The sequence below is a fragment of the Babylonia areolata genome, chromosome 23, assembly GCF_041734735.1.
Source record: "Babylonia areolata isolate BAREFJ2019XMU chromosome 23, ASM4173473v1, whole genome shotgun sequence".
NCBI classification, from domain to species: domain Eukaryota; kingdom Metazoa; phylum Mollusca; class Gastropoda; order Neogastropoda; family Buccinidae; genus Babylonia; species Babylonia areolata.
Genome location: NC_134898.1, coordinates 52,388,709 through 52,415,102, shown reverse-complemented (window position 1 = coordinate 52,415,102; position 26,394 = coordinate 52,388,709). Strand labels below are relative to the sequence as shown.

Genomic DNA, 26,394 nt, shown 5'->3' with positions numbered 1-26,394 from the left:
GTGTGTGTGTTTAATCTTGAGTAGAAATCATTTGATTTATATTAAATGTTTGTCTGTGTGTGTTTTTTTTATGTTGTTGTTGATTAAAAAAAAAAAGATTATACTTTATAATATACATACTGAAATAATTTGACTTTCCACTATAATAGCATAATTTGATAGCTTGCTTTGGGAGGTGAATAAGAAAGGAAATCCATGATTATGAGCAGTGAGGACGTGTCTGCAATCTACTGTCTACCATTTCACCATTACATAAAAGCAGGACTGATCAAAACACAGTACAAGTTTTTTTCTTTATGTTATGGGAATGGGTGAACAATCATCCATTAGGTTTTCATGTTGTGGTTCATTAGACACATTGTTTTGATAACTATAGTATAACAGGCATTGAATGTGCACTGCTAATGAGGTTTGGTACTGGCATTTCTTCTCATGGTTTAACTGTGGTATTTACCTTGCTGAGATTAGTTTTCCCAAAGGGGGGGGGGGGGGGGGGGAAGGAAGAAGAAGAAGAAGAAAATATACAAATTACACTCAAGGCGACAAACTGTTGCCCTGATAAACTCTGGGCACAGTATGTCAGCCTTAGGCTGACTGAACGTCAGTCACCTCAGTGATTTTGCCTTTTGCAGCTTTCTCATTTCTCATTTCTCTTGTGAATCAAAACTGCATTACCTGAGACTCAATGTATTTCTTTATTTGTTGACAAAATTGAGCCTTTTATGAATGAAATGAATTGTAGTAAGGTCTGAAGGCCTAATTTGGGCTTAATAAGTTGAATTTTGTCAAAATGATTATAAAGGTTACCATTAAAGAAATTTGAATATATGTTTTACGCTGAAGTTAAGGCGAATACTTTGGAATATTATGACTTGAATATTTCATTGCAACTTGATCTCAAAAAGACTGGTTCTACATTACAGTGAAAGATTTATTTTACTGCAATATGCTTATTAATTGAAGTAGAATTATGGGATATATATGTCTGGTGACCCTAGTAATACCCTATTTCAGAATAGTCACCCTTACGGATTTGAACTTATGTGTGCGTGTGCGTATGTGTGTGTGAGAGAGAGAGTGTGATAATGCATGCAATATGATGTATACATGTTGTGTTCAATTGCGGTAATTGCCCATTACAGGTAATGTGCAAGATCATTACCAGTTTACGCATTACCAGTAATGTGCAACAATTTGCTCGTTTCCAGTAATGGGAAAGGCAGCTCTTGTGCATTACCTGTAATGGACGGAGTGGGCAATGTCTGTTACAAGTGCAGATTTTTTCACTGTCAGTCTGTATGTGTGTGTGTTTGTGTGTGTGTTTGCTTATGTCTTCTTTTTCTGTGGATCAACAAGTAAAACAAGGATTTAAACTCATGGTGGTGTAAAATTGATGAGATAAGTTTTAATTTTGTTTAAATTCTCTCTCTCTGTCTGTTTGTCTCTCTGTCTCTCTCCGTCTCCATCTGTCTGCCTGCTGATATTTGTCACTGCTTGTGTGTGTGTGTGTGTGTGTGTGTGTGTGTGTGTGGATATGTGTATACATGTGGATGTGTTAGTGTTGATGTTGATGTGTTTTTTTGTATGTGCGCGCATGATCGCGATGAGTAATTGATAAAAATATGCAGCTAAAGACAAACAGAGAAGAGAAGGAGGTAAGCTTTGCATATTGATGATGTTCACCAGTCCGCATGATTGATAACTTTATGTTTTAAATTAGTTTCATGACAACACCTTTGTTCTGTTTTGACTTTTTTCTGTTGTCAGCTCCCACACCCCAGGCAGAAACATCTGGATTTGCTTCCATGTCATATTTGCTTATGCTTTGTTTACCTCATTTTTGGTTCTTCCCTCTCCCCCATATTCACATGCAACATAAGCATTTTTTAACTTCTTACAGTGTGACCAAAAAAAAAAAAAAAAAAAAAAAAAAAAAACCCCGAAAAGAAAAGAGGAAAAACAAACTTGAATGAATCGACTTTGGAAGCCAGCAAGCACAAGCTTTTCCACAGTTCTAAAAGTAACAGTGTTGTATTGTTTTAAATCTTTATAGTCCTCTGGCAGCTTCATCTTCTCCTTTGAAATTTTCTCTTTGTTTATCAACGCCTGCATTTTCTCTTGAGTAAACCAGACAGTGATCATTGGTTTAAACTGTTGCGCTATCACACCTTTAAACTCATGTTGGCTACATGGATATCTATGCTAACAACTGTGAGAAAGCAATACTGAAAGTCTTGTCAGATGATTTCATGTTCAGAGACATATGTGATACACTCCATTTTTACTACATATTCATACCGTTGCTTCTTTTTTTTCTTTTTCTTTTTTGTGATACATTATATGCCAAAATTTAGTGCTGAATGCTGCTCTTGCTGATTCAAGATCACCATGCTGAAAGAATCATGAGACTGAAATTCTGTCAGATGACTTCATTATATCTTGCAGTTGCACACTACATGCCCACTACCAGCAATGCGCAATGTTGGACTCAAGCCCATTCCAAGAAATTTGCAAAATTTTGCTCATTACCATTAATGGGCAAAATCTGTTGCGCATTACTGATAATGCATAAATCACTACAGTTGAGCATGACACATCTATAAATTATTATATACCTCTCTCTTTCTCTCTCTGTGACTTTCTTACTGTTTTATTCAACAAACTTTTTCAAAGTGGAACTTTTCCTTTGCAGTGGGCAAAATCTGTTATCATACCATTACATAAAAAAGGGGACAGTAATATCCCCGACAACTATCGTGGAATAACCCAAACAAATATATTAAGTAAAGTGCACATGCACATTTTAAACAAGAGATTGATGAAATGGTCAGACAGAGAAGAAAAAATTGTTGAGGAACAAGCAGGATTTAGAGCTAATTATATTACCATTGATCATGTTTTTGTTGTTGTTTGCATTGGTACAGAAATATCTGTCTAGCAATATGGAACTATTTGTATAGCCTTTGTTGACTTAAAAAAAGCCTTTGATTCTATTAATCATAATAGATCATGGAATTTTCTATGAAAAAACGGTGTGAATGGTAAGTTATAAAGCTCTGAGGGGTGTATATGATTTAGTGCTTGCATGTGTAAGTGATTAGTGTGCATATAATGACTGTTTTTTCGTGTCCACGTGGAGTAAAGCAAGGATATGTGTTGAGCCCAAATATGTTTTAATTTTTGTTAATGAATTAGCAGTTGAGTAATGAAGGAAAGGTGGTCATGGTATTCAAATGATACCAAATGCTGTCAAAATATTTTTGTTATTATTTGTCGATGATGTGATTCTTTTGTCTGGAACAGTCTGGGGACTTCAAAATCAGTTGAATGTGTTAAAAGAAGAAGCAGGTTGTTTGTGCTTAACCGTGAACCTTGATAAAACAAATGTTTTGATTTTTTCGTAAGGGAGGTCACTTGTCCACCTGTAAGAAATGGAATTATGATAATGTCGAACTGAAAGTAGTTCTTACAAGTTCTTAGGGTTACTGTTTACAACCAGATTAAGCCATAACTTGTCCACCTGTAAGAAATGGAATTATGATAATGTAGAACTGAAAGTAGTTCTTACAAGTTCTCAGGGTTACTGTTTACAACCAAATTAAGCCTTAACTTGGCATGAGAAGAAACTTGTAGTAAAGGTAAGAAAGGTGTATTGGAAATACATAAGACAGTTGTATCGATGTTAATGTATTCTGGAGAATGATATCCAAATTGAACCAAGACTTACATATGCAGCTGAAATTTGGGGATTATACAAAAATGAGCAGATAACAGTGGTAATAATGATAATAAGAATGATGATATTATCATCATCATCAATATTATTATCATTTTGAATATGATTTTTTTTTTTAATGTATGATTTTTTTCACTAAATCATATGTTAGTTTGTTTTTCCTTTTTTTCTTCTTTTTCTTTTAACAGAAATTTCTTTCTTTCTTTTTTGATTTTATTGATTTATTTATAGGGTGTTTTTTTTTTTTTTTTTTTTTTTTTTTTGCTGCTCCCTATTTTATGGCGTTCCAGTCTCCAAGGCACTAATTTCACTCACACGACTTCTCCTTGACCCACATGTACAAGTGTGTATTGTTACACCCAACCTCATTCTGTCACAGTTTCAGTGCCGCTGTTGTAAGGAAGCTGGTGTCAGTTTCATGTTGCCATGAGGTTACCCACTAGAGGAAACCATGCAAATTAAAAAAAAAAATAATGTGTGAAGCAAAGACTGCCACAATATTGGCCTCAACAGACATAGAATGTTATAGACTGAAGAACAGGGCATAGATTTATGGCATAGTGCTTTCTTTCAGTCTATATATTATATATATGTGTGTGTGTATATATATATATATATATATATATATATATATATATATATTATATCTATCTTAATGATTTTTTTCTCTCCAGAGACTGGTGCTGTTTTTACTTTTGGCAAGAGCAGGTTTGCTGAAAACTTGCCAAACAAATTCTGGGTGAAGAATGATCGCGTCTTACAGGTGGCTTGTGGTGATGAACATACAGCACTGGTGGCAGGTAAGATTGTATTATATGTATATCTAGGTGTGTGTACTGAGATAGATACTGTGCACATGTTCTGTGACTTTTGAGTTATATTTATTGGTAAACTACAGGCTTTATATACACACCAGTTTCTTATTACTCAGAACATAGTATTTATACTTTTTTATATTAGAAGTGTTGTTAGGTGTCTGTAAATTTCTGTTTTACTTGATTTTGAAAGAATTAGGCACTGGAAGCAAAATATTATTAAACTAAACTGTAACTTGAAATGTGGATTTTGTAAGATGTACAAATTTAAGCGTATACTGTAAGTGACCACTGACTCCGAAATAAATTGCTCTGTGCTACAGTTTTATTGTATGAATACAAATAATGATGTTGATGTGTAAAAAAAAAAAAAAAAAATGTTTATGCAGAGTCTGGCAGGGTGTTCATGTTTGGACCCAATGACTATGGCCAGCTTGGAATTGGACCTCCAAAGATAGCCAATCGCCCCACCTGTATAAAATGTGAGCATGTGGGATGGGGTTGTGTAACAAGGGATGGAGGGATTTGGGGGGTGGGGGTAGTTGTTATCTATCTATTTATCTGTCCGTCTGTCTGTCTGCTATTTATCTGTCTGTCTGTCTGTCTATCTCTGTATGTATCTGTCTGTTTCTCTCTCTCTCTGTGTGTGTGTGTGTGTGTGTGTGTGTGTGTGTAAACTGATATGAGCAAACCAGAATAATGGAGATGAGACACATTAGAAGTTGAAAGATGTTGAAGAGTGAACATGGTTTATTGGGAAGCATATAAAATCTATAATCTCTATTGCGAAAAATTTACAAGCTTGGATTTTATGGTAATTCTGTCTGTATAATCTCTATCCTTGTGGCTTATATCAGATTTGCTTGTTTGGTATTTTATGATAAATCAGGACAAGTAGTAGTTCATTAAAATAAGATAGTGGAACAAAACACTAACAGAATGGAGCCACAGAAGAAAGTGTAGAATAGGCAAAAATCTTATAATCATCATGCGTTATGCAAATCAAATATAAAACAGGTGCATATACATGATTGAAAAATAATAGTGATGAATAACTATTTGAAGACTGAGGAGTATTACGTTTTGTTATTAAGTTGATAGTGCTGAATATTAAAGATTAAAAGTTTACAATTTATTACATTTGCAGTGTCATTAAGAAACATTCTTGTTTCAAATACACTCACATTCAGAGATGTGGCCATGGCTGTTTCATTCAGATAATTTTTTGTTATTTATTTATTTATGGATTTTATGATGTTGGGATGATATGATTTCCTTGTTATTTGTTTATTCATTGATATATAGTTATATATAATTAACTTATATATATATATATATATATATATATATATATATATATATATATATATATAAACATTTTGTGGCATTAAACATTTGAAGCACATACTCGTTCTCACTGCTGTTATAACTTATCATCATCATTGTTATTTTTAATTGTATTCAATATGTACAGCTTTGAAACATGAAAAATCCAAACTGGTGGCCTGTGGTCGTTCTCACACAATCATCGCAACAGGTAAAATTTACTCCTGTTTTGTTTTTGTTTTTTTTTGTTTTGAATACGTCTTTATTTAAAAGCTCTGACAGGAGTTGCCGTTACTGAACAATGTTTTCATGTCTGCTTTATTGTACAATGCACTGATATATATATATATATATATATATATATATATATATATATATATATATATATATATATATATATATGTACTGTTCTATGTGAGGCGCTTAGAGCCCATCTTTGGGGAGTTTGCACCATATAAGTACAATTTATTATTGTTATTATTATTATTGATACCAACGGGGAGAACATTTGCTGTTGTAGATTTTGTTTCAGCTTGTTTTTCCTCATACATGTATCAAGTCAAGTTCATAATCTCAAAAGAAAAATTCACATGTAGTCATCAAAACTGCTCAAGCATAATCATAACAGTTAAGATATATATATATACCTAAGTGATGGATACATGATTTCAGTATTGAAAGAGATCACTTTATAATTGTACTGACTCATCTAAGAAAATTTTGCATATCAAAGAGCAGACAAAATAAATGTAAGAGCAGTGGAATAAGAGCTACTAATAATCAGAAACCTACAGCAGCAACAACAACAACAACCCTGCTTATTATTGTTTGATGCTAGCCATAAATGTTGTGCCATACATTTCAGAATTAAACTTCATTTTGTTGTTGTTATTTTGATGCCAATTGTAGATGATTTGTTGTGTGTTGCTTGCTAACTGTGGGTGACATGTAACACGTTTTAGCGCTTTGATTTGTCTCTGCACAAGATTCCGCACTATATAATTATGAATATCATTATTATTATTATTATTATGTTTTCAGAATCAGGCAACATCTACACATTTGGTGCTAATGGAGAGGGGCAGTTGGGGGTGGAGGGGGTGGCGGACAGTAACATGCCGAAGCACTTGGACACTCTTCCTGTGACACCGTGGAAGATGCTGGCAGCGGGATGTGACCACTCCATGGCTCTGACAGGTCACATTTCCTCTCTGTAGTACCTTTCGTTCTTTTCTGCCCTCGCTTTATTAGTGCTGCTTTGTATTTCTGCCCTCGCTTTATTAGTGCTTTGTATTTCTGCCCTCGCTTTATTAGTGCTGCTTTGTATTTTATTAGTGCTGCTTTGTATTTCTGCCCTCGCTTTATTAGTGCTGCTTTGTATTTCTGCCCACGCTTTATTAGTGCTGCTTTGTATTTCTGCCCACGCTTTATTAGTGCTGCTTTGTATTTCTGCCCACGCTTTATTAGTGCTTCTGTGTATTTCTGCCCACGCTTTATTAGTGCTGCTTTGTATTTCTGCCCACGCTTTATTAGTGCTGCTTTGTATTTCTGCCCTCGCTTTATTAGTGCTGCTTTGTATTTCTGCCCTCGCTTTATTAGTGCTGCTTTGTATTTCTGCCCTCACTTTATTAGTGCTGCTTTGTATTTCTGCCCACGCTTTATTAGTGCTGCTTTGTATTTCTGCCCTCGCTTTATTAGTGCTTTGTATTTCTGCCCTCGCTTTATTAGTGCTGCTTTGTATTTCTGCCCTCACTTTATTAGTGCTGCTTTGTATTTCTGCCCACGCTTTATTAGTGCTGCTTTGTATTTCTGCCCACGCTTTATTAGTGCTGCTTTGTATTTCTGCCCTCGCTTTATTAGTGCTTTGTATTTCTGCCCTCACTTTATTAGTGCTGCTTTGTATTTCTGCCCTCGCTTTATTAGTGCTTTGTATTTCTGCCCTCGCTTTATTAGTGCTGCTTTGTATTTCCACCCTCGCTTTATTAGTGCTGCTTTGTATTTTATTAGTGCTGCTTTGTATTTCCACCCTCGCTTTATTAGTGCTGCTTTGTATTTCTGCCCACGCTTTATTAGTGCTGCTTTGTATTTCTGCCCTCACTTTATTAGTGCTGCTTTGTATTTCTGCCCTCGCTTTATTAGTGCTGCTTTGTATTTCTGCCCTCGCTTTATTAGTGCTGCTTTGTATTTCTGCCCTCGCTTTATTAGTGCTGCTTTGTATTTCCACCCTCGCTTTATTAGTGCTGCTTTGTATTTCTGCCCTCGCTTTATTAGTGCTGCTTTGTATTTCTGCCCTCGCTTTATTAGTGCTGCTTTGTATTTTATTAGTGCTGCTTTGTATTTCTGCCCTCGCTTTATTAGTGCTTCTTTGTATTTCTGCCCACGCTTTATTAGTGCTGCTTTGTATTTCTGCCCTCGCTTTATTAGTGCTTCTTTGTATTTCTGCCCACGCTTTATTAGTGCTTTGTATTTCTGCCCTCACTTTATTAGTGCTGCTTTGTATTTCTGCCCTCGCTTTATTAGTGCTGCTTTGTATTTCTGCCCTCGCTTTATTAGTGCTGCTTTGTATTTCTGCCCACGCTTTATTAGTGCTGCTTTGTATTTCTGCCCACGCTTTATTAGTGCTTTGTATTTCTGCCCTCGCTTTATTAGTGCTTTGTATTTCTGCCCTCACTTTATTAGTGCTGCTTTGTATTTCTGCCCTCACTTTATTAGTGCTGCTTTGTATTTCTGCCCTCGCTTTATTAGTGCTTTGTATTTCTGCCCACGCTTTATTAGTGCTGCTTTGTATTTCTGCCCTCGCTTTATTAGTGCTTTGTATTTCTGCCCTCGCTTTATTAGTGCTGCTTTGTATTTCTGCCCACGCTTTATTAGTGCTGCTTTGTATTTCCGCCCTCGCTTTATTAGTGCTGCTTTGTATTTCTGCCCACGCTTTATTAGTGCTTCTGTGTATTTCTGCCCACGCTTTATTAGTGCTGCTTTGTATTTCTGCCCACGCTTTATTAGTGCTTTGTATTTCTGCCCACGCTTTATTAGTGCTGCTTTGTATTTCTGCCCTCGCTTTATTAGTGCTGCTTTGTATTTCTGCCCTCGCTTTATTAGTGCTGCTTTGTATTTCTGCCCACGCTTTATTAGTGCTGCTTTGTATTTCTGCCCTCGCTTTATTAGTGCTGCTTTGTATTTCTGCCCTCGCTTTATTAGTGCTTTGTATTTCTGCCCTCGCTTTATTAGTGCTGCTTTGTATTTCTGCCCTTGCTTTATTAGTGCTTTGTATTTCTGCCCACGCTTTATTAGTGCTTTGTATTTCTGCCCTTGCTTTATTAGTGCTGCTTTGTATTTCTGCTTTTATTGTTTGTTGTCTCATAGTCTTATTTTATTTTCTGTGCCTGCTTATGAATGACATGATTCCCACAGCACTCATCCAGAGCAACCCACACACAGACACATCCAGAGCAACCCACACCAACCCACACACAGACACCTCCAGAGCAACCCACACACAGACACATCCAGAGCAACCCACACACAGACACATCCAGAGCAACCCACACACAGACACCTCCAGAGCAACCCACACACAGACACCTCCAGAGCAACCCACACACAGACACCTCCAGAGCAACCCACACACAGACACCTCCAGAGCAACCCACACACAGACACCTCCAGAGCAACCCACACACAGACACATCCAGAGCAACCCACACACAGACACCTCCAGAGCAACCCACACACAGACACATCCAGAGCAACCCCCACACAGACACATCCAGAGCAACCCACACACAGACACATCCAGAGCAACCCACACACAGACACATCCAGAGCAACCCACACCAACCCACACACAGACACCTCCAGAGCAACCCACACACAGACACATCCAGAGCAACCCACACACTGACACATCCAGAGCAACCCACACACAGACACCTCCAGAGCAACCCACACACAGACACATCCAGAGCAACCCACACCAACCCACACACAGACACCTCCAGAGCAACCCACACACAGACACATCCAGAGCAACCCACACACTGACACATCCAGAGCAACCCACACACAGACACCTCCAGAGCAACCCACACACAGACACATCCAGAGCAACCCACACACAGACACATCCAGAGCAACCCACACACTGACACATCCAGAGCAACCCACACCAACCCCCACACAGACACATCCAGAGCAACCCACACACAGACACATCCAGAGCAACCCACACCAACCCACACACAGACACATCCAGAGCAACCCACACCAACCCACACACAGACACATCCAGAGCAACCCACACACAGACACATCCAGGAACTGTTGCAGAATACAGGACATAGAATACTTTATTATCTGAAGAGGAGATATTCTAGGGGGGTCTGTTCTACACAAACAAAGCAAGATAATCTCAGTCAGTCAGTATGAATACATAACAGACATAAAGCGCTTAGCTGGTGTGAACCTCACATACAGTAATCACAATCATATGAATGCTAGGATCACAGTCTTGCAATCATTTGATATGAATACATAGGCCTAAAATGCTTGAATACTAAATTAATGTAAAGCTCGCATACAGTAATCAGAATGACCACAAACACAGCCCTAATCCCAGCAGTTTCCACAGGAAGCTGTTTATCTAGCCACACTCCACGGGTTCCAGCCAGAGGAGACCCTGCACTTCTGTGGAGTCATTTTGGTAGTGTTCAGTGATGGTGATGATGATGATGATGATGATGATGATATAAATGAAAATATAATTAACATGATGACCAGTATATCATAATGCAAATCATCATATGGATAATGCTCTTCTTTTGTCTTCTTCAGTTGTTGCTGACATTATTATCAATGGTATTATTTTTATTTTTACTGTTATTATTCATAAAGGGGGTATTGCTATGGCAGGTGGACAGCTCACTTTCGTAGACTGGATGACTTTTGTCCACAGCTTTAAGTTTTGGAGCATACACTTTACTGCAATTGTGCGTCTGCGTTCTCACCTTGGTGCACTTAATGTCTCGTCAAACTCATTTCTACAGGCTGTCACAGTTTAGGCTTGGTGTATCCTGCTCTGATCAAGAAGTATCATGGAAGTGGTTACAGTATTACCATCCAGGAATCTCCCCCTTGATGAACACAACCTTCACTGAACCAAGACCCAAGTCTTGAACAACTTGATGTTAAGGGCTGTTGGCCAATAGATAATTTAACTCCACTTCAAGTATTTTCATTATTGTTGTTATTGTTATGGTCAGTTTCATTATCATTTTTATTATCATCATCATCATCATTATTATCATTACTTTACCTAATATTTTCATCACTAACGTCATTGGTATCATTGTTATTATTTATTGATGTCTTTTTTTTTTTTTAGACGATGGACGGGTGTTTGTGTGGGGCGGCAGCAGTGAGGGACAGTTGGGTCTGGGAGAGGATGAGTCAGAAGTACCTGTCCCCAAAGAGCTGGACGTCGGGCAGCCGGTCACCTGCATAGCTTGTGGCTACTACCACAGCGCCCTGGTCACAGGTGAGTGCTGCTGAATGGTCACAGGTGAATGGTGCTGAATGGTCATAGGAGCTGAATAGTCACAGGTGAATGGTGCTGAATAGTCATAGGAGCTGAGTGGTCACAGGTGAATGGTGCTGAATGGTCACAGGTGAATGGTGCTGAATGGTCACAGGTGAATGGTGCTGAATAGTCATAGGAGCTGAATGGTCATAGGTGAGTGCTGCTGAATGGTCACAGGTGAATGGTGCTGAATGGTGAATGGTCATAGGAGCTGAATAGTCACAGGTGAATGGTGCTGAATAGTCATAGGAGCTGAGTGGTCACAGGTGAATGGTGCTGAATGGTCACAGGTGAATGGTGCTGAATAGTCATAGGAGCTGAATGGTCATAGGTGAGTGCTGCTGAATGGTCACAGGTGAATGGTGCTGAATGGTCACAGGTGAATGGTGCTGAATAGTCATAGGAGCTGAATGGTCACAGGTGAATGGTGCTGAATGGTCACAGGTGAATGGTGCTGAATAGTCATAGGAGCTGAATGGTCACAGGTGAATGGTGCTGAATGGTCATAGGAGCTGAATGGTCATAGGTGAATGGTGCTGAATAGTCATAGGAGCTGAATGGTCACAGGTGAATGGTGCTGAATGGTCATAGGAGCTGAATGGTCATAGGAGCTGAATAGTCACAGGTGAATGGTGCTGAATGGTCATAGGAGCTGAATGGTCACAGTGTCTGTTTCACAGGTGTGTTGTTTCCACTATTGCCAGTGTGTGTTTCACAGGTGTGTTGTTGTTTTCACTCTCTATTTCCAGTGTGTGTTTCACAGGTGTGTTGTTTTCACTCTCTATTTCCAGTGTCTGTTTCACAGGTGTGTTGTTGTTTTCACTCTCTATTTCCAGTGTCTGTTTCACAGGTGTGTTGTTGTTTTCACTCTCTATTTCCAGTGTGTGTTTCACAGGTGTGTTGTTTTCACTCTCTATTTCCAGTGTCTGTTTCACAGGTGTGTTGTTGTTTTCACTCTCTATTTCCAGTGTGTGTTTCACAGGTGTGTTGTTTTCACTCTCTATTTCCAGTGTCTGTTTCACAGGTGTGTTGTTGTTTTCACTCTCTATTTCCAGTGTCTGTTTCACAGGTGTGTTGTTTTCACTCTCTATTTCCAGTGTCTATTTCACAGGTGTGTTGTTTTCACTCTGTATTTCCAGTGTATGTTTCACAGGTGTGTTGTTTTCACTCTCTATTTCCAGTGTATGTTTCACAGGTGTGTTGTTTTTGCTCTCTATTTCCAGTGTCTGTTTCACAGGTGTGTTGTTTTTGCTCTCTATTTCCAGTGTATGTTTCACAGGTGTGTTGTTTTTGCTCTCTATTTCCAGTGTCTGTTTCACAGGTGTGGTGCTGAGTGTCTTTAGGCCGGTTTAGTTTTTCTTCCCGTCTTCGTCTGTTTCAGCACATCTCTCTGTTAAGTGCATGGAATGTGTCAGTTTGTCAAATATACTCTGCAGTTTTCTTTGGTTGTGTTTTAGTTTTCTTTCCTGTGTGTCCACAGAAAATGGGGACCTGTACACATTCGGGGAAAGTGAGGGAGGAAAGCTTGGACTTGGGGATGACACAGACGAATGCAAGACGCCCCAACACGTCATGGCCATCAGTGACAAAGTGAAGTCTGTGTCATGTGGAGGGGCGCATACCGTGGCTGTCACAGGTGAGTGCTGACACTGATCAGTTCGTGGTGACCTTTCACTGATGCAGTAATGAAGAGGAGGGAGGGAGACGTTGGTTCTGGTTTTATAGGTTGATGACTCACTGCTGACTGCTGACTGCTACTTGCAATGGGAAGTGAAGTAGGGTAGGAGGGGTAGGGTCTGCACCCTTGTCTTCAAGTGCTTTATCATTTCTGATTGCATGTGTGTGTGTGTATGTGTGTGTGTGTGTGTGTGTGTGTGTGTGTTTACATATGTCTGCATGTGTGTATGATTGCATGTGTGATTTTTGCGATGAATGTATTCATATAGCGGAGATTGGGTGTGCAATGAACAGTGGTTATTCCGACAGCTCAACAGCACAGGAAGCAAGAGCAGGAAATCCATTCTTCGGTCAATGAAAAAAAGTCCTTAGAAAAAAAAAGAGAAAAAAAGAGTCAGGAAGAGAGAAATAGCTCCAGATCTCCAACCTGCGTGGACAGCTGTTGGGAACATCAAAGTTCCTTCTCTGCTTATATCATTTCCCTAATGCTCACCCAGAGCAGAAATCCACTCATGGCCAGTGGAAGTCCCGTCCTGAAGGAAACAGTGGTTTTAGTTGTCCTTCTCACGACGTGTGTGTTGGAGCTGGAGTTTGAGCCCTATCCTCAGCAGACTGGTGTACCAGCCTGTTGGCCCCCCCTGTTGGTTTTGATCCTGGAATAAAATCTGCCAAACCTTGATTAACCACAGGTCTATGTAGACTAGCCTGTACCTTCAACTTACCAGAACTGCGTCCTCCCCCTCCCCCGGCCAAGTTGGATTTGAACTCCCACACCACTTGTAATGGAATTGGGGGTCATTCTGGACTGTCTTGAAATGAGCCCCAAGGATGAATCTGGCTGTTAGAATCAGTACAGGCTATTAAAGTAGAGCTTCCTCATGTTTGCTTCCAGTTTCAGTTTCTCAAGGAGGTGTCACTGCGTTCAGACAAATCCATACAAGCTTTACCACATCTGCATGACAGATGGCTGACAGCTGCATAAACCAACATGCTTGGGTTTGCTTCTTTTAAGTTAGAGTTAAGTGGGGTGGAGGGTCAGTAATGGCAAGCTTACAACAACCTCTCTTACTTTTTCAATAGTTTGATTCAGTGGGTAGAAAGGAAGTAACTTCAGCTTCGAGGGATTAATCTTGACTAGCCCAGAACGACCCTGGGGGTAAAACCAGCGTGGGGGTGAGTTGAGGCTGGTACAGTGACCATGGGACAGAGGAACAGTGGTCAGTGAGGCCCATCATAGACACACAGCAAGGACAAGACCAGTGTGTTAGCTTGGACCTCATCCCTGTTTCCTGCTCACATTCTTTCCATGCTGTCTTCCCACGAACATTTAAAGACATATACATACATCTCATCTCTCTCTCACTATATATATATATTTATTTATTACAAAGACTTTCAGATAAAAAGTACAACCTTTGAGCCTACTAGTTGAATTAACCCCTAGGCTGCCTGTATGACCAAATAACTCGTCATGGCCAGCATGTATGCTTCACTGCCACAATGACAAGATAACTCGTCATGGCCAGCATGTATGCTTCACTACCACAATGACCAGATAACTCGTCATGGCCAGCATGTATGCTTCACTGCCACAATGACCAGATAACTCGTCATGGCCAGCATGTATGCTTCACTGCCACAATGACCAGATAACTCGTCATGGCCAGCATGTATGCTTCACTGCCACAATGACCAGATAACTTGTCATGGCCAGCATGTATGCTTCACTGCCACAATGATGAGATAACTTGTCATGGCCAGCATGTATGCTTCACTGCCACAATGATGAGATAACTTGTCATGGCCAGCATGTATGCTTCACTACCACAATGACCAGATAACGTCATGGCCAGCATGTATGCTTCACTGCCACAATGATGAGATAACTTGTCATGGCCAGCATGTATGCTTCACTGCCACAATGATGAGATAACTTGTCATGGCCAGCATGTATGCTTCGCTGCCACAATGACGAGATAACTCGTCATCGAAATATTCAGACTTTTCCCTGGTTTGCATTCACTTCGTTGACAAAAATAGTGGTAGCTTTAGCCTGCGGAATCTTTCTAGATTCTATTCATAGCTAGAAACCCCATCTACATCATGAAGCAGTCCTTTATTTGAACGTTTTGGTTGGGTCACTGTCCAAGTGTTTGCCTGACTTCTCTCTTCGCTCACTCAACAAAATGTCGGACTGATGCCGTGCTCAAGACATGCGATCGTGACAAACTAAATCAACCAAGATTTCTTTCTTTAGCTGATACTCAGAAAGAATTGAAGTGTAAATTCAAAGGAGAAGACAGTGATGAACATTTATAGGACGATTTGATAGAAAATAAAGGGAGCAATCAAGAGAGTGGCCAAGATGCGACTATCAGTGAGTGATGCCGGCTGTTCAGATGTTAGCAGACGACAGAACATGACCGAATTATTAGCAGGGCACAGTGTGAGCGATATTCTTGGCACTCAACCAACGCGGTCTGATGAGAACTGGATAAAGTGACCGTGTGAGAGGGGTGAAGAGGAAGGGGGTGGAGACTGAGGGGGCATGGCCTCACATCCATATTATCACTTGGAGAAGTCACAATGCATTGTGTATCTATCTCTTAAAAAAAAAAAAAAAATTATATATATATTGTTTTTGTTCTAGTATGATTTTGTGTTTGCAGATATCCATTTGTCCAGAAAATGTTATTTTTGTGCAAATTACCTGACTAATGTTTGTAATGAACAAGTTGAAAATGTGACAAAAAAGAAAACACTGATTTCAAAACAACAGCATGTCACTAAAAATATGAAAAATGGGAAAACAGTATGTGTTTTGAATTCTTTATTCATTTAACTTTCAGAAAATATATACTTTTATGGGTCTTTCTCCAATAACAAAGACCACAGAATTTTTGGAAAATTTATACCCGTTTTTTTTTTTTTTTTTTTTTTAAACTCTTGCAAATAGATTTCACTTATATTTTATTTTCCTGGCTACGAAAGGGTTAGGGAAATTAATCTTGGTTGGCTGAGGGTCTTTATCATTGGCATGGTCAGTATAGCGTCAAGGATATCTGGTAAGGGACTGGTAGATTTTCTACGCTCAGGTCATCCAAAGCAGATGTACACCCCCACCCCCTTAACTCCCCATTGTTGACACATTTTTAAACTGGAAACAGAACTGCAGAATAGTTATATATTATTCTTGTTATTTCCAGTCAGATGTCATTGTTTCAGAATGATGACCTTGTTGAAGCTTGAGTGACTTAAACGTTGATTGTTGGAGTTTGCCTCTTGATGAGGAAGATAGAAGTTGTGTGTGGGGTTTGGGGGAGTGATGGTGGAGATGGTTATGTTGAGTGATGGGGTATATTTTGTAACAATCTTTTTGTTATGTCATTACCACTGCTGCTGCTGCTGCTACTGTACTTCTGTTGCTGCTGCTACTACAACTACTATTATGACTGCTTCTGCTGCTACTGCTTCTGTGACTACTACAACTACTGCTTCTTTTTTTTTTTTTTTTTTTTGTTTTTTTTGTGTGTTTCATTTGTTTGTTTGTTTTTTTGTTTTTTTTAAACTTTTTTTTTAATTTTCCAAAAACATGTATACAATACAGAGAATAGTATGAACCAAACCGTATACAACGAACAGTAGCATCTTCCACTACAGAGAGATAGATAAGACAAAATAAAACAAAACAGGCTATAGCAAGGCAAAACAAATCTGTAACAACAACATCAACAGCAATAACAACAACAACAAGCAAATAAACAAACAAACACACACACAAAAACAAAAAAAACAAACAAAAAAATAAATAAAAAAAAATAAAAAGAAGAAAGGAAGATTTGTCCAATCATTCAATCAATCAATACTTACATCTTAATGATTGTAGTAATCATGGTGATTTAAGATGACATTAATAATAAATAGCCTAGACCAGTTGTGACATAGCAACAGCATCAAATGTATCAACTATTATAGTAATGGTATCTAGGGTAAGGCGAAAGCGAGTGGTGACATTATAATGTCATAATAATAATGATCATGAGTATACCACTTCTGCATTATTGGAAAAGAACATTTGTGATTGGTCACATTGTAAAGACAACAGGAACTATAAAAGTTAAAAAAACAACAACAAATAATACATATTGAGAAATAAATAAAGACATATTAGTACAAAGTAAGGACTGTTATATAGAATGGTAACTATGGAACATGTGAAATTATGATTAAGTAACAGTTTCCATAATTGGAAGGTAACTGTTCCACTTTGTACGGAAAGCATGATGGTTCATTAGTATATAAGATGCATGTTCTTCGATTTTGTATCTGTATCTGAGCTGTGTTTTAAATGCATTGACAACTACTGCTTCTACTACTACTACTACTGCTGCTGCTGCTGCTGATGATGATGATGAAGAATGAATGAATGATATGGATGATGATGATGAAGAATGAATGAATGATTGAATGATATGGATATTTACATAGCGCCTATTCTTGGTCGGAGACCAAGCTCCAAGCGCTTTACAAACACGGGGTATTTGCACAAGAGACTGCCTACCTGCGTAGAGCCGACTGACGGCTGCTGCTGGGTGCTTATCGTTCATTTCTTATGCCAGTCAATCAGATTTCAGGCACACACACATACACTCTCAGACATGCATGTAACATTTTACATGTATGACTGTTTTGTTTATTTACCCCACGATGTAGGCAGCCATATTATGTTTTCAGGGGTGTGCATGCTGGGTATGTTTTGTTTCCACAATTCACCAAACGCTGACATGGATTACAGGATCTTTAACGTGTTAGTGTATACACATGAAAGGGGTTCAGGCACAAGCAGGTCTGCACATATGTTGACCTTGGAGATTGTAAAAACCTCCACCCTTTACCCACAAGGCGTCGTCTCTGAGATTCAAACCCGGGCCCCTCAGATTGAAAGTCCAGTGCTTTAACCAGTTGGCTATTGTTGCTGCTACTACTACTACTGGTACTACTGCCTGACTTATTATTATTTGTGGAAATGGGTGGAGTGGGTTTTCTGCTGGGTTGCAGAAAAAGGTGAAGTGTATGCCTTTGGCGGCGGGCCCAATGGACAGCTGGGTCTTGGTGTGTCCGTCCTGGAATCAGAGTCCCCTTCCTTACTCAAACTGCCCTTCAAGGTGTCACAGGTGGCCTGTGGGGAAAACTTCACTGCTGTCATTTCAGGTGAGACCGGCTTACCTTGATGCTCTGATGGGTTTGGGGGGAGAGGCGGAAGGTGGAGGGTGTTGAGGATAAGGGTGTGTGTGAGTGTTTGTGTGTGTGTGTGTGTGTGTGTGTGTGTGTATGAGTGTATGTGGGTGAGTGAGATTGTTGGTGTTTGTGTTTATGTGGTGTGTTTATGTGACATTGAGGTGTGTGAGTGTGAAAATATTGGTGTTCCTGTTGATGTGGTGTGTATTTATGAGAGTAGAGAGTTTGTGAGTGTGAGAACATTGACGTTTGTGTTTTATGTCGTGGTGTTTGTGAGATCAGAGAGTGTGTGAGTTTGAGAATGTTGGTGCTTGTATTTTTGTAGTGTATGTATGTGTGATTAGAGAGAGTGTGTGGGTGTGTTTGTAAGAATGTAGGTACTTGTGTTTATGTTGTATTAACATGCGTAATTTGAGTGTGTTTGCAGAATTGTAGTAGTCTTCAGTTTTATGTCTTTCAGCTTTAAGTAGTATTAGAAAAAAAACTGAATGGAAGAAAATGGGGAGTACTCTGTGTGTATGTGTGTTTATGTGTGTGTGTATATGTGTGTGTGTGTGTGTGTGTGTGTGTATGTGTGTGTGTGTGTGTGTGTATGTGTGTGTGTGTGTGTGTGTGTGTGTATGTGTGTGTGTGTGTGTGTGTGTGTGTGTGTGTGTGTGTGTGTATGTGTGTGTATGTGTGTGTATGTGTGTGTGTGTGTGTATGTATGTGTGTGTGTTGACTTGGCTGGTTGCTTTGTTCTTCTTGTGCCTGTGTGTCTTTTCTTCACTGTTTGGATTGATGTATTTTCAAAAAGTGCTTCAAGTGCTTTCACCAAATGTATGCGTGTGAGAGCTTGTTTATATGTGTATGTTTGTGTGGGTATGATGTTTGTATGTACTTTGCTGTGTGTAAAAAATAACATTGAAAAATATTAATTGAGATTGGGAAGAGAAAGGAGAGAAAGAGCAAGACAGAGAGAGAGAGAGAGAGAGAGAGTAAAGTTAGAACAAGCCACAATGCCATACACCACATCTCCCCAAAGAAAAATTTATCTGTTTTTTTCTTTTAAAAAAATATGACAGATGAATGTGATTGCTTGTCCTTGTACATGTGAAGTGAATAATAAGAAAAAAAAACAAAACAAAAAAACCTATGAGAGAGACACAGATTAAAAAAAAAAGCCACAAAAGCATGCTTCTCCCAAAACAAACTTAGCAGACTGTGTGTGTACAGAGAAGGGTCAGCTGTACACGTTTGGAGACGGGCGACACGGCAAGCTGGCTCTGGGCCAGGAGAGCTTCTCCAACCAGTTCTCACGCTGCAGAGTGGACAGGTTCCACAAGTTCAACGTCAACCAGGTCAGTGTGGGTGTGACATTCGCCAGCCTTCAAACTGAACCAAACCATTAACAATGTGACATTCGTCAGCCTTCAAACTAAACCAAACCATTAACAATGTGACATTCGTCAGCCTTCAAACTGAACCAAACCATTTACAATGTGACATTCGCCAGCCTTCAAACTAAACCAAACCATTAACAATGTGACATTCACCAGCCATTAAACTAAACCAAACAGTTAACAATGTGACATTCGCCAGCCTTCAAACTGAACCAAACCATTAACAGTGTGACATTCACCAGCCATTAAACTAAACCAAACCATTAACAATGTGACATTCACCAGCCTTCAAACTGAACCAAACCATTAACAATGTGACATTCACCAGCCATTAAACTAAACTAAACCATTAACAATGTGACATTCACCAGCCTTCAAACTAAACCAAACCATTAACAGTGTGACATTCACCAGCCATTAAACTAAACCAAACCATTAACAATCTGACATTCACCAGCCTTCAAACTGAACCAAACCATTAACAGTGTGACATTCACCAGCCATTAAACTAAACTAAACCATTAACAATGTGACATTCTCCAGTCATTAAACTAAACCAAACAATTAACAATGTGACTTTCGCCAGCATTCAAACTAAACCAAACCATTAACAATCTGACATTCACCATCCTTCAAACTAAACCAAACCATTAACAATGTGACATTTGCCAGCCTTCAGACTGAACCAAACCATTAACAATGTGACATTCGCCAGCCTTCAAACTGAACCAAACCATTAACAATCTGACATTCACCAGCCTTCAAACTGAACCAAACCATTAACAGTGTGACATTCTCCAGCCATTAAACTAAACTAAACCATTAACAGTGTGACATTCTCCAGTCATTAAACTAAACCAAACAATTAACAATGTGACTTTCGCCAGCATTCAGACTGAACCAAACCATTAACAATGTGACATTCACCAGCCTTCAAACTGAACCAAACCATTAACAGTGTGACATTCTCCAGCCATTAAACTAAACTAAACCATTAACAATGTGACATTCACCAGCATTCAAACTAAACCAAACCATTAACAATCTGACATTCACCATCCTTCAAATTGAACCAAATAATTATCAATGTGACATTCGCCAGCCATTAAACTAAACCAAACGATTAACAATGTGACTTTCGCCAGCCTTCAAACTGAACCAAAAATCATTAAAAAGTGAACAGCCTGTTTAGTAATCCCTGCACTGGATTTAGCAGGCTTACTCCTCAAAATGGAGCTTGGCTGTTTTGTTTAGTAATCCCTGCACTGGATTTAGCAGGCTTACTCCTCAAAATGGAGCATGGCTGTTTTGTTTAGTAATTCCTGCACTGGATTCAGCAGGCTTACTCCTCAAAATGGAGCATGGCTGTTTTGTTTAGTAATTCCTGCACTGGATTTAGCAGGCTTACTCCTCAAAATGGAGCTTGGCTGTTTTGTTTAGTAATCCCTGCACTGGATTTAGCAGGCTTACTCCTCAAAATGGAGCATGGCTGTTTTAACGGCAGGATGAAAACAGCCACACAGGTAAAACCCCACTCACACATCATGCAAACAGCCACACAGGTAAAACCCCACTCACACATCATGCAAACAGCCACACAGGTAAAACCCCACTCACACATCATGCAAACAGCCACACAGGTGAAACCCCACTCACACATCATGCAAACAGCCACACAGGTAAAACCCCACTCACACATCATGCAAACAGCCACACAGGTGAAACCCCACTCACACATCATGCAAACAGCCACACAGGTAAAACCCCACTCACACATCATGCAAACAGCCACACAGGTAAAACCCCACTCACACATCATGCAAACAGCCACACAGGTAAAACCCCACTCACACATGCAAACAGCCACACAGGTAAAACCCCACTCACACATGCAAACAGCCACACAGGTAAAACCCCACTCACACATGCAAACAGCCACACAGATGAAACCCCACTCACACATCATGCAAACAGAGGAGTAGCAGCCCTCAAGTGCAGAAAGAAGGAAAACAAAAGCAGGCATCACAGGTGAGTCTTGATGGCTCCGCCTTTCTTGTTTGCAGGTGGCATGTGGGGGCTGTCACATGATCGTGACGGCCAGTCCAAAGATGGAGAATGGGGAGGCGGAGAGCGAGGAGGAGGAGGACGAAACAATCATGATGAACGGCACAGTGAGGGACAGCTCCAACCTCAACCTTAGCCGCACGTTTTCTGCACGAGACAGACGCAGACATGCTGTAAGAAATGGAACCTGTGTTCATGAGTGTCTGTTTGTGTCTGTGTCTGTGTCTGTATGTGTTTGCTTGCATGCTTGTATGCGTGTGTGTCTTTTCAATGACTTTTCACAAAGTATATTTGGATGAATGTATGTGTGGAATTGTGTGTGTATGTCCCATTTTTGTGTGTATATGTATACATCATTTGTGTGTGTGTGTGTGTGTGTGTGTGTGTGTGTGTGTGCAGTGAACACCACAGCATCATTGGGGCATGGTGTATCAGGCACAAGCTGTTTATAAAGTGTTCAGTCTTACCTATAACAGATTAATGGATCTGTCTCTATCTGGCGTATCAGACACACAGCTGTTTATAAAGTGTTCAGTATTACCTGTAACAGATTAATGGATCTGTCTCTATCTGGCGTATCAGACACACAGCTGTTTATAAAGTGTTCAGTATTACCTGTAACAGATTAATGGATCTGTCTCTATCATTTGACATGTCCCTGAAACTATGTAACAATTTTTTTGTGTGTGCTTTTTTTTTTTTTTACCTTTTGTGTAATTTTCTGCTTCACACATACTCACACACACACACACACCACACCACACCACACTACATCACACCACACCACACCACACCACCACACCACACCACAACACAACACAAACCCCCTGGGATCTCTCTCTCTCTCTCTCTCTCACACACACACAGAGCTGTTACAACACATAAAACACTTGAATTTGTTCAGTACTGACTCTGTTGTGCAGAGCCCTCTGCCTCTGCATCGTACATTACCTCCCCTGGGCAACAATCGAGCTCTGCCATCGCTTAACGCCACAGTGCCAGCCATCAAGATGGGTGAACAGAAAGTCAGCAAGTCGGAAGCTGCACCAAGACTTCAGCGCTCAAAGAAGATAGGTAGTGTGTGTGTGAGTGTTTGTGTGTGTGTGTGTGTGCCCCTGTGTGTGTGTGCCCCTGTGTGTGTGTGTGTCTGTGTTCACATATTTAGGCTTTTTACCCATCCTTGGGTGTAGTATTTGTGTGTGTATTTACGTATGTTAGTGTATATGCATGCATGTGTGTTTATGTGTTTTTATTATGTGTGTTTCTGTATATTTGGAGTGATGGCCTAGAGGTAACGCGTCCGTCTAGGAAGCGAGAGAATCTGAGCGCGCTGGTTTGAATCAAGGCTCAGCCGCCGATATTTTCTCCACCTCCACTAGACCTTGAGTGGTGGTCTGGACGCTAATCATTCGGATGAGTCGATAAACTGAGGTCCCGTGTGCAGCATGCACTCAGTGCATGTAAAAGAACCCACAGCAACAAAAGGGTGGTTCTTTCAAAATTCTGAAGAAAAATCCACTTCAATAGGAAAAGCAAACAAACAAACAAAAAAACCTTAAAAAACTGCACGCAGGAAAAAATACAAAAAAATGGGTGGTGCTCTCAGTGTAGCGATGCACTCTCCCTGGGGAGAGCAGCCCGAATTTCACACAGAGAAATCTGTTGTGATAAAAAGAAATACAAATACAAATATGTGTATGTGTTGTGTTTGTTAGTGCGTAACTATATCTGTGAGTATGTGTTTGTGTGTGTGTAAATTCCTATTTTTGAGTGAGTGCACATACACATGTGAATGATGATGATAATGAAACATTTCTTTCAGGCACTCCTCTGTGTGATTAGAATTCTATGGGCAGATGTTTACCAACTTTTGAAATGTGAATTTGTGTTTTCAACACTTTCGCAGTTTGCGGATGTTCACTAACAATTCTTAGTATTGTCCTTTTAGAAATGATGATTATTATAATAGTAATAATGATAGTTATGACAATAATAATGTTGATGATGATGATGATAATAATAATAACAACAACAACAACCACAACAACAACAGCAACAGCAACAGCAGCAACAACAGCAACAACAACAGTAATAATGATATTAATGATAATGATGATAATAAGAAGAAGAAATTTCTGCAGCACATTCCTTGGGTATAGTTTAGACTTGTTGTTGTTATTAGTGTAATTTCAATTGATTTCCTTTTGTGTGTGTGTGTGTGTGTGTGTGTGTGTGTGTGTTTTCAGATAAAATGTCTGAAGAGGAGGACTCCGAAAAAGAAGATAAAGAAGAGGTATTGTTTGTATTTAGGTGTTGTTTGTATTTAGGTATTGTTTGTATTTAGGTATTGTTTGTATTGAGGTATTGTTTGTATTGAGGTATTGTTTGTATTTGTCCCCAAATTCTTTTTGTTCTCCTTTGTTTTCATTTATGCAAATATGTAATAATCAGAATAAAATATAAAGAGAGAGAGGGATATATATATATATATATATATATATATATATATATATATATATGTATATATAGACTATTAGAGAGAGATTTTCAATCATTGGTATAATCCTGTGAACTTTGTTCATTCAGACAGACTTAAATTATAGAAATTTTACAATGTACAAAAAAAAAAAAAAAAAAAAAAAGTTTGGAAGAGAGAGGTGGGAAAGGTCTTTTTGGGGGCGAGGTGGGGGGAAGGTTGGGGGTGGGGGGGGGGAGGGGATACAGATACAGATACAGAATACTTTATTATCTCAAGAAGAGAAATTCATATGTGCTGTATGCTACACAAACAATGTACGGTATAAACACACAAAATCCATAAAATGCTCAAATGCCACATTAATGTGGAACCTCACAATCCTAAACACCCACTGATCACAGTCATTCAGTATCAGTGTAAATGTCTACATAAAAGAAAATAGGGGAGTGTGTTGGTAGGAAGGGAGTTGTGAGGAGGGGTGTCAGCCACTGCCACCACAGTTCTGCTGAACAAGTCCAGTGATGAAAGGCAGGACAAAGTCTCCTTACTTCCACAGTTCTGATGAACACGTCCGGTGATGATAGAAAGGCAGGACAAAGTCTCCTTACTTCCTCAGTTCTGATGAACAAGTCCAGTGATGAAAGGCAGGACAAAGTCTCCTTACTTCCTCAGTTCTGATGAACAAGTCCAGTGATGAAAGGCAGGACAAAGTCTCCTTACTTCCACAGTTCTGATGAACAAGTCCAGTGATGACAGAAAGGCAGGACAAAGTCTCCTTACTTCCTCAGTTCTGCTGAACAAGTCCAGTGATGATAGAAAGGCAGGACAAAGTCTCCTTACTTCCTCAGTTCTGATGAACAAGTCCAGTGATGATAGAAAGGCAGGACAAAGTCTCCTTACTTCCACAGTTCTGATGAACAAGTCCAGTGATGATAGAAAGGCAGGACAAAGTCTCCTTACTTCCACAGTTCTGATGAACAAGTCCAGTGATGATAGAAAGGCTGGACAAAGTCTCCTTACTTCCTCAGTTCTGATGAACAAGTCCAGTGATGATAGAAAGGCTGCACAAAGTCTCCTGACTTCCTCAGTTCTGATGAACAAGTCCAGTGATGATAGAAAGGCAGGACAAAGTCTCCTTACTTCCTCAGTTCTGCTGAACAAGTCCAGTGATGATAGAAAGGCAGGACAAAGTCTCCTTACTTCCTCAGTTCTGATGAACAAGTCCAGTGATGATAGAAAGGCAGGACAAAGTCTCCTTACTTCCACAGTTCTGATGAACAAGTCCAGTGATGATAGAAAGGCAGGACAAAGTCTCCTTACTTCCACAGTTCTGATGAACAAGTCCAGTGATGATAGAAAGGCTGGACAAAGTCTCCTTACTTCCTCAGTTCTGATGAACAAGTCCAGTGATGATAGAAAGGCAGGACAAAGTCTCCTTACTTCCACAGTTCTGTTGAACAAGTCCAGTGATGATAGAAAGGCTGCACAAAGTCTCCTGACTTCCTCAGTTCTGATGAACAAGTCCAGTGATGATAGAAAGGCTGCACAAAGTCTCCTTACTTCCACAGTTCTGATGAACAAGTCCACTGATGATAGAAAGGCAGGACAAAGTCTCCTTACTTCCACAGTTCTGATGAACAAGTCCAGTGATGATAGAAAGGCTGGACAAAGTCTCCTTACTTCCTCAGTTCTGATGAACAAGTCCAGTGATGATAGAAAGGCAGGACAAAGTCTCCTTACTTCCACAGTTCTGTTGAACAAGTCCAGTGATGATAGAAAGGCTGCACAAAGTCTCCTGACTTCCTCAGTTCTGATGAACAAGTCCAGTGATGATAGAAAGGCTGCACAAAGTCTCCTTACTTCCACAGTTCTGATGAACAAGTCCAGTGATGATAGAAAGGCAGGACAAAGTCTCCTGACTTCCACAGTTCTGATGAACAAGTCCAGTGATGATAGAAAGGCTGCACAAAGTCTCCTTACTTCCTCAGTTCTGATGAACAAGTCCAGTGATGAAAGGCAGGACAAAGTCTCCTTACTTCCTCAGTTCTGATGAACAAGTCCAGTGATGATAGAAAGGCAGGACAAAGTCTCCTTACTTCCAC

At 39.7% G+C, this 26,394-nt stretch overlaps 1 protein-coding gene across 3 annotated transcripts in view; it reads left to right on the top strand.

Moving 5' to 3' along the window:
• LOC143298174 (X-linked retinitis pigmentosa GTPase regulator-like) overlaps window positions 1-26,394 on the top strand; it is a 51,995-nt gene that overhangs the window by 603 nt on the left and 24,998 nt on the right. For all 3 annotated transcript variants that reach the window (XM_076610922.1, XM_076610921.1, XM_076610920.1), the window contains exons 2-12: window positions 4,411-4,536; window positions 4,941-5,033; window positions 6,026-6,088; window positions 6,919-7,074; window positions 11,258-11,410; window positions 12,933-13,088; window positions 18,188-18,340; window positions 19,583-19,707; window positions 21,813-21,986; window positions 22,737-22,887; window positions 24,060-24,106. In XM_076610922.1, coding sequence (XP_076467037.1) covers window positions 4,411-4,536; window positions 4,941-5,033; window positions 6,026-6,088; window positions 6,919-7,074; window positions 11,258-11,410; window positions 12,933-13,088; window positions 18,188-18,340; window positions 19,583-19,707; window positions 21,813-21,986; window positions 22,737-22,887; window positions 24,060-24,106 — 1,397 coding nt within the window. The remainder of the gene's footprint in view (window positions 1-4,410; window positions 4,537-4,940; window positions 5,034-6,025; window positions 6,089-6,918; window positions 7,075-11,257; window positions 11,411-12,932; window positions 13,089-18,187; window positions 18,341-19,582; window positions 19,708-21,812; window positions 21,987-22,736; window positions 22,888-24,059; window positions 24,107-26,394) is intronic.